This window comes from Bufo bufo, chromosome 6 (genome assembly GCF_905171765.1).
Source record: "Bufo bufo chromosome 6, aBufBuf1.1, whole genome shotgun sequence".
NCBI lineage: Eukaryota > Metazoa > Chordata > Amphibia > Anura > Bufonidae > Bufo > Bufo bufo.
The window spans coordinates 3,536,273-3,550,772 of record NC_053394.1 but is presented as its reverse complement, the minus strand read 5'-3'; the positions used below and the strand labels follow the sequence as shown (position 1 = coordinate 3,550,772).

General features: G+C 46.7%; 1 protein-coding gene across 6 annotated transcripts in view; it reads right to left on the bottom strand.

The window, feature by feature from the left end:
* Positions 1-14,500, bottom strand: part of SHTN1 (shootin 1) — a 110,548-nt gene that overhangs the window by 59,195 nt on the left and 36,853 nt on the right. For all 6 annotated transcript variants that reach the window (XM_040435095.1, XM_040435093.1, XM_040435098.1 and 3 more), the window contains exons 2-4: positions 8,484-8,536; positions 6,902-6,962; positions 421-515 (exon numbers count right to left, since the gene is read on the bottom strand). In XM_040435095.1, coding sequence (XP_040291029.1) covers positions 421-515; positions 6,902-6,962; positions 8,484-8,536 — 209 coding nt within the window. The remainder of the gene's footprint in view (positions 1-420; positions 516-6,901; positions 6,963-8,483; positions 8,537-14,500) is intronic.

The window sequence follows — 14,500 nt, the reverse complement described above, 5'->3', positions numbered from 1 at the left end:
TCTCCCCATAGACCCCCGCCACAGACACCGCTTCTACCCATAGACCCCAGCCACAGACACCGCTTCTCCCCATAGACCCCGGCCACAGACACCGCTTCTCCCCATAGACCCCCGCCACAGACACCGCTTCTACCCATAGACCCCAGCCACAGACACCGCTTCTCCCCATAGACCCCGGCCACAGACACCGCTTCTCCCCATAGACCCCGGCAACAGACTCCGCTTCTCCCCATAGACCCCAGCCACAGACACCGCTTCTCCCCATAGACCCCGGCCACAGACACCGCTTCTCCCCATAGACCCCGGCCACAGACACCGCTTCTCCCCATAGACCCCCGCCACAGACACCGCTTCTCCCCATAGACCCCCGCCACAGACACCGCTTCTCCCCATAGACCCCGGCCACAGATTTGTCATTACCTTCAACGCCAAGGCCTCGGCGCTCTCCCGGCACGTCTTCTCAATCTCCAGACTGTCCTGCATGACGCCGACCTCCTCAATAACCAGGTGCGAGACTGGAGTGAAAAGAATACAAAGTCACCATGAACACCAAATACTGCCATGTCATACCCCAAAAGACAACCATCACATTGTACCCCGATCAATGCCCAGGTCATACTACAAAGTAGGGGTGGGCGATATGGCCTAAAATCTATATTGCGATATAATTTTAATCATGTGCGATATATATCGGGGGGTTAAACTTTTTTACTTTAGGGGCTAGAACCCTTGTCCTATTCACCCTGATAGGACCTCACACTGTCCCTGCTGCCCTGGGCTCGGTGCACACATGGTAACCGATCGGTGCCCCGCGATTACACTGCTGGGGCTCCGATCAGAAGCTGCCACCCTGGGGCCACTGCCACCAATGATTTAATCGTGTGGGGGGGCGCAATTAATATAATACTTCAAAGAGGGGGAGTAGAAGGGAGGGGCTGTGGCCACGGCGCCACCAATGAATATAGTTAATATGCCCGAATACAAACGTAGCCTGCATATGCCGGCCATATCCCATAGCCGGCCTCTATTTCTGCGCGCCGTGATCCGCCGCAATTAACCCCTCAGGACCTTCTACTCCCCCGCTTTAAAGTATTATATTAATTGCGGCCCACCCCCCCTCCACACGATTAAATCAATGGTGGCAGTGGCCCCAGGGTGGCAGCTTCGGAGCCCCAGCAGTGTAATCGCGGGGCTCCGATCGGTTACCATGGCAGCCAGGACGTTTGTATTCAGTCCCTCCCCTCCTCTCTGTTCTCATTGGTGGCGCAGTGGCCACAGTCCCTCCCCTCCTCCTCCTAGTCTGTTCTCATTGGTGGTCAGCAGCAGCCACACACAGTGGGGAGGGACTCCCTCCTTCTCCACTGTGCCGGCTCAGGAGAACATGGTGAGTGCTGACAGCGGGGCATGCCATCTTCTACCGCGAACTGCGACATGGCGATATATGAACGAAATCTCTATCGTTGGCCAGATTTATATTGTTTATATCGCATATCGTCTATATCGCCCACACCTAGTACAAAGTCACATGTAACACCTTAACACACAGGAAGCAGCATTATAGCAGTTATATCCTTGTACATAGGAGGCAGTATTATAGCAGTTATATCCTTGTACATAGGAGGCAGTATTATAGTAGTTATATTCTTGTACATAGGAGCAGTATTATAGCAGTTATATTCTTGTACATAGGAGTAGTATTATAGTAGTTGTATTCTTGTATATAGGAGCAGTATTATAGTAGTTATATTCTTGTACATAGGAGGCAGTATTATAGTAGTTATATTCTTGTACATAGGGAGCAGTATTATAGTAGTTATATTCTTGTACATAGGGAGCAGTATTATAGTAGTTATATTCTTGTACATAGGAGCAGTATTATAGTAGTTATATTCTTGTACATAGGGAGCAGTATTATAGTAGTTATATTCTTGTACATAGGAGCGGTATTATAGTAGATATATTCTTGTACATAGGAGGCAGTATTATAGTAGTTATATTCTTGTACATAGGAGCAGTATTATAGTAGTTATATTCTTGTACATAGGAGCAGTATTATAGTAGTTATATTCTTGTACATAGGAGGCAGTATTATAGTAGGTATATTCTTGTACATAGGAGCAGTATTATAGTAGTTATAGTCTTGTACATAGGAGCAGTATTATAGTAGTTATATTCTTGTACATAGGAGCAGTATTATAGTAGTTATATTCTTGTACATAGGGGCAGTATTATAGTAGTTATATTCTTGTACATAGGGGCAGTATTATAGTAGTTATATTCCTGTATATAGGAGGCAGTATTATAGCAGTTATATTCTTGTACATAGGAGGCAGTATTATAGTAGTTATATTCTTGTACATATGGACAGTATTATAGTAGTTATATTCTTGTACATAGGAGCAGTATTATAGTAGTTATATTCTTGTACATAGGAGGCAGTATTATAGTAATTATATTCTTGTACATAGGAGCAGTATTATAGTAGTTATATTCTTGTACATAGGAGCAGTATTATAGTAGTTATATTCTTGTACATAGGAGCAGTATTATAGTAGTTATATTCTTGTACATATGGACAGTATTATAGTAGTTATATTCTTGTACATAGGAGGCAGTATTATAGTAGTTATATTCTTGTACATAGGAGGCAGTATTATAGTAGTTATATTCTTGTACATAGGAGCAGTATTATAGTAGTTATATTCTTGTACATAGGAGGCAGTATTATAGTAGTTATATTCTTGTACATAGGGGCAGTATTATAGTAGTTATATTCTTGTACATAGGAGCAGTATTATAGTAGTTATAGTCTTGTACATTGGAGGCAGTATTATAGTAGTTATATCCTTGTACATAGGAGCAGTATTATAGTAGTTATATCCTTGTATATAGGAGGCAGTATTATAGTAGTTATATTCTTGTACATAGGAGCAGTATTATAGTAGTTATATTCCTGTACATAGGAGCAGTATTATAGTAGTTATATCCTTGTATATAGGAGGCAGTATTATAGTAGTTATATTCTTGTACATAGGAGCAGTATTATAGTAGTTATATCCTTGTACATAGGAGGCACTATTATAGTAGTTATATTCTTGTACATAGGAGCAGTATTATAGTAGTTATATTCTTGTACATAGGAGGCAGTATTATAGTAGTTATATTCTTGTACATAGGAGCAGTATTGTAGTAGTTATATTCTTGTACATAGGAGCAGTATTATAGTAGTTATATTCTTGTATATAGGAGGCAGTATTATAGTAGTTATATTCTTGTACATAGGAGCAGTATTATAGTAGTTATATTCTTGTATATAGGAGCAGTATTATAGTAGTTATATTCTTGTACATAGGAGACAGTATTATAGTAGTTATATTCTTGTACATAGGAGCAGTATTATAGTAGTTATATTCTTGTACATAGGAGACAGTATTATAGTAGTTATATTCTTGTACATAGGAGCAGTATTATAGTAGTTATATTCTTGTATATAGGAGCAGTATTATAGTAGTTATATTCTTGTACATAGCAGCAGTATTATAATATTCTTGTACATAGGAGGCAGTATTATAGTAGTAATATTCTTGTACATAGGAGACAGTATTACAGTAGTTATATTCTTGTACATAGGAGCAGTATTATAGTAGTTATATTCTTGTATATAGGAGCAGTAATATAGTAGTTATATTCTTGTACATAGGAGCAGTATTATAATAGTTATATTCATGTACATAGGAGCAGTATTATAGTAGTTATATTCTTGTACATAGGAGCAGTATTATAGCAGTTATATTCTTGTACATAGGAGCAGTATTATAGTAGTTATATTCTTGTACATAGGAGGCAGTATTATAGTAGTTATATTCTTGTACATAGGAGCAGTATTATAGTAGTTATATTCTTGTACATAGGAGCAGTATTATAGTAGTTATATTCTTGTACATAGGAGCAGTATTATAGTAGTTATATTCTTGTACATAGGAGGCAGTATTATAGTAGTTATATTCTTGTACATAGGAGCAGTATTATAGTAGTTATATTCTTGTACATAGGAGCAGTATTATAGTAGTTATATTCTTGTACATAGGTGCAGTATTATAGTAGTTATATTCTTGTACATAGGAGGCAGTATTATAGTAGTTATATTCTTGTACATAGGAGCAGTATTATAGTAGTTATATTCTTGTACATAGGAGCAGTATTATAGTAGTTATATTCATGTACATAGGAGCAGTATTATAGTAGTTATATTCTTGTACATAGGAGCAGTATTATAGTAGTTATATTCTTGTACATAGGAGCAGTATTATAGTAGTTATATTCCTGTACATAGGAGCAGTATTATAATAGTTATATTCATGTACATAGGAGCAGTATTATAGTAGTTATATTCTTGTACATAGGAGCAGTATTATAGTAGTTATATTCTTGTACATAGGAGCAGTATTATAGTAGTTATATTCTTGTACATAGGAGCAGTATTATAGTAGTTATATTCTTGTACATAGGAGCAGTATTATAGTAGTTATATTCTTGTACATAGCAGCAGTAGTATAATATTCTTGTACATAGCAGCAGTATTATAATATTCTTGTACATAGCAGCAGTATTATAATATTCTTGTACATAGGAGCAGTGTTACTTATCTCCCACTACATTAAAGGGGTTCTGCACTTTGTTTAAACTGATGATCTATCCTCTGGATAGATCATCAGCATCTTATCGGTGGGAGTCCGACATCCGGGACCCCCGCTGATCAGCTGTTTGAGAAGGCAGCGGCACTGGCAGTAGCGCCGCGGCCTTCTCATTGTTTACCGCTGGGGCACTGGTGAGGGGCGACTGGTGGCACTGGTGAGGGGCAACTGATGGCACTGGTGTGGGGCAACTGATGGCACTGGTGAGGGGCAACTGATGGCACTGGTGAGGGGCAACTGATGGCACTGGTGAGGGGAGACTGGTGGCACTGGTGAGGGGCGACTGATGGCGAGCAGGGAAACAAAGAAGAGAAGGCAGTGCCCATTGCGTTGCGTTCTCTTCAAACAGCTGATCGTGGGGTTTCCAGCATTCGGACCCCCACTGACCTCATATTGTCAAAAATTGCGGACAAAAGCTTTCCCCAATTTACCTATCGGCTTTCACGCACCCAGGGTATAAGGAAAACGAGATTGTGCGGCCACAGATTTATTCCAATGCATATATAGGACAGTCTACGGTGAGATTTTCTACGCAGAGGAATACGGTAAAAAACCAGTACATTTTGTAGTAGTGAGTGGCGGACCACCAGGCTGGCAGGACATGGGGTCCAGGGTTGGCGTCTGCTGATCCGTGATGGAAATGTTCACACCACACGTCTCATGTATAGAGGCAGCTGGATAACTGCCGCCCGCCATGGAGAAGCAGCCGAGTGGCCCGACGCTGCTTAGTTGATGGCTGGCTGAGCGCCTGCGCTGGCGGGGGTTATCTGAGCGAGGTCACGTGTACGGCCGACCTCTGGAGAGCGATTGCCCCAACTGAAATCCATTTAAGCCAATTAGCCGACAACCTTCTCCCCGCGACACCGCCGCTCACAATGGGCTCCATCGTCATGAGAAACTTTTATGTTTCCGGCCCCTGAGATGCAGATGGCGGTGATAAAAAACCCGTGGCACTGTAACCTTGACACTTTTTATTTTATTTCCCCTCCTTTCCCGGCAAATTTTAATGTGCGGAGCGCGGGGCTAGGCGAAAACCACTTAACTAATTAGCAGTTACGGGGAGGGAGAGAAGCGCCAATCCACCCTGTTATTAGCAGAAGTGTCACCTCTGGGGGGCAAATAATTACAAGCTGATGAGAGCAATACGAACATTATCAGCATTACGGTGGCATCCGCCGCTGAGCGCGACTTCGCCTCCCCTACAAATAACACGTTAAGTGTAATTACTGGTAGACACTGTAAATAAACAGCGATGGAAGTGAAAATCACAGCCGCAACGTGGCGTGCCGGGAAGTGGCCGCCGTAATTGAGATCTCCTTTCACTCGTCAAGATCATTTCGACTGCAGTTTTCAAAGGAGTCATTATGAGTGCGGGGACGAGCGGCATAATGGTATCGGCGCCGCTGACAGAGCTCTGAATTAAAGGCGATCAGCAGCGGCGGCGGGTTGATGAGCGCGCAGATGCTTCTGTCGTTTCATCATTAGCGCAGAATAGCCATGTTTTCATCAACCTCGCAGCTTCAATAGAAAAGACATGATTGTCTGCGGAGCGCCCCCCACCCTGGGCGCTGAATAGAAGCAATTTCCAGAAAGCGTTGTCATCCACCAAGAGACCCTGAAGCTGCAGCTGCCGGGCGCACAGACCCCGCGAGGCTCATTCACACACACACAAAGCCTCGCGCCTCGTTATCTGGATAATGGCCTTTTACTGCAAATAGGGACTAATATTTCCTTAAACCCCCCCCCCCCCTTCCCGTGTATCCGAGCCGCGAGGACAAGATACCACGAAAACAAGACATGCGATTGACAAAAGGATGAAGAGACGCCGAGTGTTGTCACCGCTTCAGGTACTCGCCGCAAGGATTATTGTAGCGCACAAAGCGCCAGGTGGAGAGAACGACATGATTCCCATAGCGCTGGAGGAGCGTCCGCCGCGCCCCATTGTCACCGCGCACAATGTGACTGCACTGAGCCGACAGCGAGGAGACAATCCCCGTCATAAACTACATTACTAATTACTGCCCCCCCACACTGGGCGGAGCTTCGGCCACCCGAAACAAACACAGTGCGACCTCGCACGTCCCATCGTCGACCCGGTGCAACCTCCCAAGTCCAGTCTATGGGGATACATGACAGCTGCATGGTACCATCTCTCTCGTATACAGGGCAGTACCACAGATGATCCTTCCCACAAAGGGTTCACTTACTTTTACTGAATTCCTCCAGCTTCCTGACGGCCTCATCTCGTTCCTCTCTGACCTTATCAAACTGTTGAAGTAAAGAAAAAACATTTAGGGGCAGCACGAGGCGGCAGAGCGGGCAGCACGAGGCGGCAGAGCGGGCAGCACGAGGCGGCAGAGCGGGCAGCACGAGGCGGCAGAGCCACACAGCATGAGAGCTGATCTGCGATAGGCTGATGCCGCAGCACATGGGGGTCACCGCCATCCTGGACCCTCAACCATCAGGCTGAAACATCTCTTCAGGTTACTGGCAGCCACAAGTAACAGAGGAGAGGCGGACACCATGCCGACTGTCACCCATCTTTCCCGGACTCAGAGAAAATGAACAGAAAGTTGAAGGACCAGGAAACAAATCAACATCCAATTGTTATCACCCTGTAACCCCAAGGTGTCAGCCTGTCACCGTCCTGTCCTCCTCCCCCGGGCGTCAGCCTGTCACCGTCCTGTCCTCCTCCCCCGGGCGTCAGCCTGTCACCGTCCTGTCCTCCTCCCCCGGGTGTCAGCCTGTCACCGTCCTGTCCTCCTCCCCCGGGAGTCAGCCTGTCACCGTCCTGTCCTCCTCCCCCGGGTGTCAGCCTGTCACCGTCCTGTCCTCCTCCCCCGGGCGTCAGCCTGTCACCGTCCTGTCCTCCTCCCCCGGGTGTCAGCCTGTCACCGTCCTGTCCTCCTCCCCCGGGCGTCAGCCTGTCACCGTCCTGTCCTCCTCCCCCGGGCGTCAGCCTGTCACCGTCCTGTCCTCCTCCCCCGGGTGTCAGCCTGTCACCGTCCTGTCCTCCTCCCCCGGGAGTCAGCCTGTCACCGTCCTGTCCTCCTCCCCCGGGAGTCAGCCTGTCACCGTCCTGTCCTCCTCCCCCGGGCGTCAGCCTGTCACCGTCCTGTCCTCCTCCCCCGGGTGTCAGCCTGTCACCGTCCTGTCCTCCTCCCCCGGGTGTCAGCCTGTCACCGTCCTGTCCTCCTCCCCCGGGTGTCAGCCTGTCACCGTCCTGTCCTCTTCCCCCGGGTGTCAGCCTGTCACCGTCCTGTCCTCTTCCCCCGGGTGTCAGCCTGTCACCGTCCTGTCCTCCTCCCCCAGGTGTCAGCCTGTTACCCTCCTGTCCTCCTCCCCCAGGTGTCAGCCTGTCACCCTTCTGTCCTCCTCCCCCAGGTGTCCGCCTGTCACTCACCTGTCCTCCTCCCCCGGGTGTCCACCTGTCACCCTCCTGTCCTCCTCCCCCAGGTGTCAGCCTGTCACCCTCCTGTCCTCCTCCCCCAGGTGTCAGCCTGTCACCCTCCTGTCCTCCCCACCCCAGGTGTCAGCCTGTCACTACCTTTAAGCTGATGATTGTTTATGCAGGTTCCACGGCTAAGCTGAAGCGTAGAGGAAGATGGTGTTGTTACTCCAGGCTGTGTCTGCACACCTCAGATAAGAAGAGGGCATCCCCTCCCCCACACACACGTAGCAATCACAACATTGTAGAGACATGACACACACATGTACAGGACCAAGTGCAGCAGCGTACATCTCCTCGCTTCCTGAGATCCCTCCAGCACAAGAACAAGCGACGCTCACCTCATCTCTCGTTTTCTCATTTTCTGTTTTAAGTTCTTCATATTTCTCAATGGCTGAAAAGAAAAAAGAAACAAGAAAATGAACACAAAAGGAAAAGACCCCCACTCCAAAAAGAGTGCAAACAACCCCCCAAATATAGACTCTCCTAAAGAGATCCCCTGAAATAAAAACTCTTCCAGAGCGACCATCAACCACTGAAATATAGACTGTCCCAAACCACGACCCCTCAAAAGAAAAAAAAAGACTCTCCTGGTGACCTGAAACAAAGTATCTCCAAGTGAATGACCCCCAAAAAAGATTCTGTAACAGTGCTGAGAAATAGTATGTGACACTCAGTAATACACTCAAAATGTCTGTATTCAGGAAAATATATCCTTGTCCTACAGTCATCCTGTCCCCTGAAATGGCTGATAACAGGGGGCAATAGACTGTATTCTCCTGTCCTACAGTCATCCTCTCCCCTGAAATGGCTGATAACAGGGGGCAATAGACTGTATTCTCCTGTCCTACAGTCATCCTCTCCCCTGAAATCTCTGATAACAGGGAGCAATAGATTGTATTCTCCTGTCCTACAGTCATCCTCTCCCCTGAAATGGCTGATAACATGGAGCAATAGACTGTATTCTCCTGTCCTATAGTCATCCTCTCCCCTGAAATGGCTGATAACAGGGAGCAATAGATTGTATTCTCCTGTCCTACAGTCATCCTCTCCCCTGAAATGGCTGATAACATGGAGCAATAGACTGTATTCTCCTGTCCTATAGTCATCCTCTCCCCTGAAATGGCTGATAACAGGGGGCAATAGACTGTATTCTCCTGTCCTACAGTCATCCTCTCCCCTGAAATGGCTGATAACAGGGAGCAATAGACTGTATTCTCCTGTCATACAGTCATCCTCTCCCCTGAAATAGCTGAAAACAGGGGGCAATAGACTGTATTCTCCTGTCCTACAGTCATCCTCTCCCCTGAAATGGCTGATAACAGGGGGCAATAGATTGTATTCTCCTGTCCTACAGTCATCCTCTCCCCTGAAATGGCTGATAACAGGGGGCAATAGACTGTATTCTCCTGTCCTACAGTCATCCTCTCCCCTGAAATGGCTGATAACAGGGAGCAATAGATTGTATTCTCCTGTCCTACAGTCATCCTCTCCCCTGAAATGGCTGATAACAGGGGGCAATAGACTGTATTCTCCTGTCATACAGTCATCCTCTCCCCTGAAATAGCTGAAAACAGGGGGCAATAGACTGTATTCTCCTGTCCTACAGTCATCCTCTCCCCTGAAATGGCTGATAACAGGGGGCAATAGATTGTATTCTCCTGTCCTACAGTCATCCTCTCCCCTGAAATGGCTGATAACAGGGGGCAATAGACTGTATTCTCCTGTCCTACAGTCATCCTCTCCCCTGAAATGGCTGATAACAGGGGGCAATAGACTGTATTCTCCTGTCCTACAGTCATCCCCTCCCCTGAAATGGCTGATAACAGGGAGCAATAGATTGTATTCTCCTGTCCTACAGTCATCCTCTCCCCTGAAATGTCTGATAACAGGGGGGCAATAGATTGTATTCTCCTGTCCTACAGTCATCCTCTCCCCTGAAATGGCTGATAACAGGGGGCAATAGATTGTATTCTCCTGTCCTACAGTCATCCTCTCCCCTGAAATGGCTGATAACAGGGGGCAATAGACTGTATTCTCCTGTCCTACAGTCATCCTCTCCCCTGAAATGGCTGATAACAGGGGGCAATAGACTGTATTCTCCTGTCCTACAGTCATCCTCTCCCCTGAAATGGCTGATAACAGGGAGCAATAGATTGTATTCTCCTGTCCTACAGTCATCCTCTCCTCTGAAATGGCTGATAACAGGGAGCAATAGATTGTATTCTCCTGTCCTACAGTCATCCTCCCCCCTGAAATGGTTGATAACAGGTGGCAATAGATTGTATTCTCCTGTCCTACAGTCATCCTCTCCCCTGAAATGTCTGATAACAGGGAGCAATAGACTGTATTCTCCTGTCCTACAGTCATCCTCTCCCCTGAAATGGCTGATAACAGGGGGCAATAGACTGTATTCTCCTGTCCTACAGTCATCCTCTCCCCTGAAATGGCTGATAACAAGGGGCAATAGACTGTATTCTCCTGTCCTACAGTCATCCTCTCCCCTGAAATGGCTGATAACAGGGGGCAATAGATTGTATTCTCCTGTCCTACAGTCATCCTCTCCTCTGAAATGGCTGATAACAGGGGGCAATAGACTGTATTCTCCTGTCCTACAGTCATCCTCTCCCCTGAAATGGCTGATAACAGGAGGCAATAGACTGTATTCTCCTGTCCTACAGTCATCCTCTCTCCTGAAATGGCTGATAACAGGGAGCAATAGACTGTATTCTCCTGTCCTACAGTCATCCTCTCCCCTGAAATGGCTGATAACAGGGAGCAATAGACTGTATTCTCCTGTCCTACAGTCATCCTCTCCCCTGAAATGGCTGATAACAGGAGGCAATAGATTGTATTCTCCTGTCCTACAGTCATCCTCTCCCCTGAAATGGCTGATAACAGGGAGCAATAGACTGTATTTTCCTGTCCTACAGTCATCCTCTCCCCTGAAATGGCTGATAACAGGGGGCAATAGACTGTATTCTCCTGTCCTACAGTCATCCTCTCCTCTGAAATGGCTGATAACAGGGAGCAATAGACTGTATTCTCCTGTCCTACAGTCATCCTCTCCCCTGAAATGGCTGATAACAGGGAGCAATAGACTGTATTCTCCTGTCCTACAGTCATCCTCTCCCCTGAAATGGCTGATAACAGGGAGCAATAGACTGTATTCTCCTGTCCTACAGTCATCCTCTCCCCTGAAATGGCTGATAACAGGGAGCAATAGACTGTATTCTCCTGTCCTACAGTCATCCTCTCCTCTGAAATGGCTGATAACAGGGAGCAATAGATTGTATTCTCCTGTCCTACAGTCATCCTCTCCCCTGAAATAGCTGATAACAGGGGGCAGTAGACTGTATTCTCCTGTCCTACAGTCATCCTCCCCCCTAAAATGGCTGATAACAGGGAGCAATAGACTGTATTCTCCTGTCCTACAGTCATCCTCTCCCCTGAAATGGCTGATAACAGGGGGCAGTAGATTGTATTCTCCTGTCCTACAGTCATCCTCTCCCCTGAAATGGCTGATAACAAGGGGCAATAGACTGTATTCTCCTGTCCTACAGTCATCCTCTCCCCTGAAATGGCTGATAACAGGGGGCAATAGATTGTATTCTCCTGTCCTACAGTCATCCTCTCCTCTGAAATGGCTGATAACAGGGGGCAATAGACTGTATTCTCCTGTCCTACAGTCATCCTCTCCCCTGAAATGGCTGATAACAGGAGGCAATAGACTGTATTCTCCTGTCCTACAGTCATCCTCTCTCCTGAAATGGCTGATAACAGGGAGCAATAGACTGTATTCTCCTGTCCTACAGTCATCCTCTCCCCTGAAATGGCTGATAACAGGGAGCAATAGACTGTATTCTCCTGTCCTACAGTCATCCTCTCCCCTGAAATGGCTGATAACAGGAGGCAATAGATTGTATTCTCCTGTCCTACAGTCATCCTCTCCCCTGAAATGGCTGATAACAGGGAGCAATAGACTGTATTTTCCTGTCCTACAGTCATCCTCTCCCCTGAAATGGCTGATAACAGGGAGCAATAGACTGTATTATCCTGTCCTACAGTCATCCTCTCCCCTGAAATGGCTGATAACAGGGGGCAATAGACTGTATTCTCCTGTCCTACAGTCATCCTCTCCTCTGAAATGGCTGATAACAGGGAGCAATAGACTGTATTCTCCTGTCCTACAGTCATCCTCTCCCCTGAAATGGCTGATAACAGGGAGCAATAGACTGTATTCTCCTGTCCTACAGTCATCCTCTCCCCTGAAATGGCTGATAACAGGGGGCAATAGACTGTATTCTCCTGTCCTACAGTCATCCTCTCCCCTGAAATGGCTGATAACAGGGGGCAATAGACTGTATTCTCCTGTCCTACAGTCATCCTCTCCCCTGAAATGGCTGATAACAGGGGGCAATAGACTGTATTCTCCTGTCCTACAGTCATCCTCTCCCCTGAAATGGCTGATAACAGGGGGCAATAGACTGTATTCTCCTGTCCTACAGTCATCCTCTCCCCTGAAATAGCTGATAACAGGGAGCAATAGATTGTATTCTCCTGTCCTACAGTCATCCTCTCCCCTGAAATGGCTGATAACAGGGGGCAATAGACTGTATTCTCCTGTCCTACAGTCATCCTCTCCCCTGAAATGGCTGATAACAGGGGGCAATAGACTGTATTCTCCTGTCCTACAGTCATCATCTCCCCTGAAATGGCTGATAATAGGGGGCAATAGACTGTATTCTCCTGTCCTACAGTCATCCTCTCCCCTGAAATGGCTGATAACGGAGGGCAATAGACTGTATTCTCCTGTCCTACAGTCATCCTCTCCCCTGAAATAGCTGATAACAGGGAGCAATAGACTGTAATCTCCTGTCCAACAGTCATCGTCTCCCCTGAAATGGCTGATAACAGGGGGCAATAGACTGTATTCTCCTGTCCTACAGTCATCCTCTCCCCTGAAATGGCTGATAACAGGGGGCAATAGACTGTATTGTCCTGTCCTACAGTCATCCTCCCCCCTGAAATGGCTGATAACAGGGGGCAATAGACTGTATTCTCCTGTCCTACAGTCATCCTCTCCCCTGAAATGGCTGATAACAGGGGGCAATAGATTGTATTCTCCTGTCCTACAGTCATCCTCTCCCCTGAAATGGCTAATAACAGGGGGCAATAGACTGTACTCTCTGTCCTACAGTCATCCTCTCCCCTGAAATGGCTGATAACAGGGGGCAATAGAATGTATTCTCCTGTCCAACAGTCATCCTCTCCCCTGAAATGGCTGATAACAGGGGGCAATAGACTGTATTCTCCTGTCCTACAGTCATCCTCTCCCCTGAAATGGCTGATAACAGGGAGCAATAGATTGTATTCTCCTGTCCTACAGTCATCCTCCCCCCTGAAATAGCTGATAACAGGGAGCAATAGACTGTATTCTCCTGTCCTACAGTCATCCTCTCCCCTGAAATGTCTGATAACAGGGGGCAATAGACTGTATTCTCCTGTACTACAGTCATCCTCTCCCCTGAAATGGCTGATAACAGGGAGCAATAGACTGTATTCTCTTGTCCTACAGTCATCCTCTCCCCTGAAATGGCTGATAACAGGGAGTAATAGATTGTATTCTCCTGTCCTACAGTCATCCTCTCCCCTGAAATGGCTGATAACAGGGGGCAATAGAATGTATTCTCCTGTCCAACAGTCATCCTCTCCCCTGAAATGGCTGATAACAGGGGGCAATAGACTGTATTCTCCTGTCCTACAGTCATCCTCTCCCCTGAAATGGCTGATAACAGGGAGCAATAGATTGTATTCTCCTGTCCTACAGTCATCCTCCCCCCTGAAATAGCTGATAACAGGGAGCAATAGACTGTATTCTCCTGTCCTACAGTCATCCTCTCCCCTGAAATGTCTGATAACAGGGGGCAATAGACTGTATTCTCCTGTACTACAGTCATCCTCTCCCCTGAAATGGCTGATAACAGGGAGCAATAGACTGTATTCTCTTGTCCTACAGTCATCCTCTCCCCTGAAATGGCTGATAACAGGGGGCCATAGACTGTATTGTCCTGTCCTACAGTCATCCTCCCCCCTGAAATGGCTGATAACAGGGGGCAATAGATTGTATTCTCCTGTCCTACAGTCATCCTCTACCCTGAAATGTCTGATAACAGGGGCAATAGAATGTATTCTCCTGTCCTACAGTCATCCTTTCCCTTGAAATAGCTGATTACAGGGGGCAATAGATTGTATTCTCCTGTCCTACAGTCATCCTCTCCCCTGAAATGGCTAATAACAGGGAGCAATAGACTGTATTCTTCTGTCCTACAGTCATCCTCTCCACTGAAATGGCTGA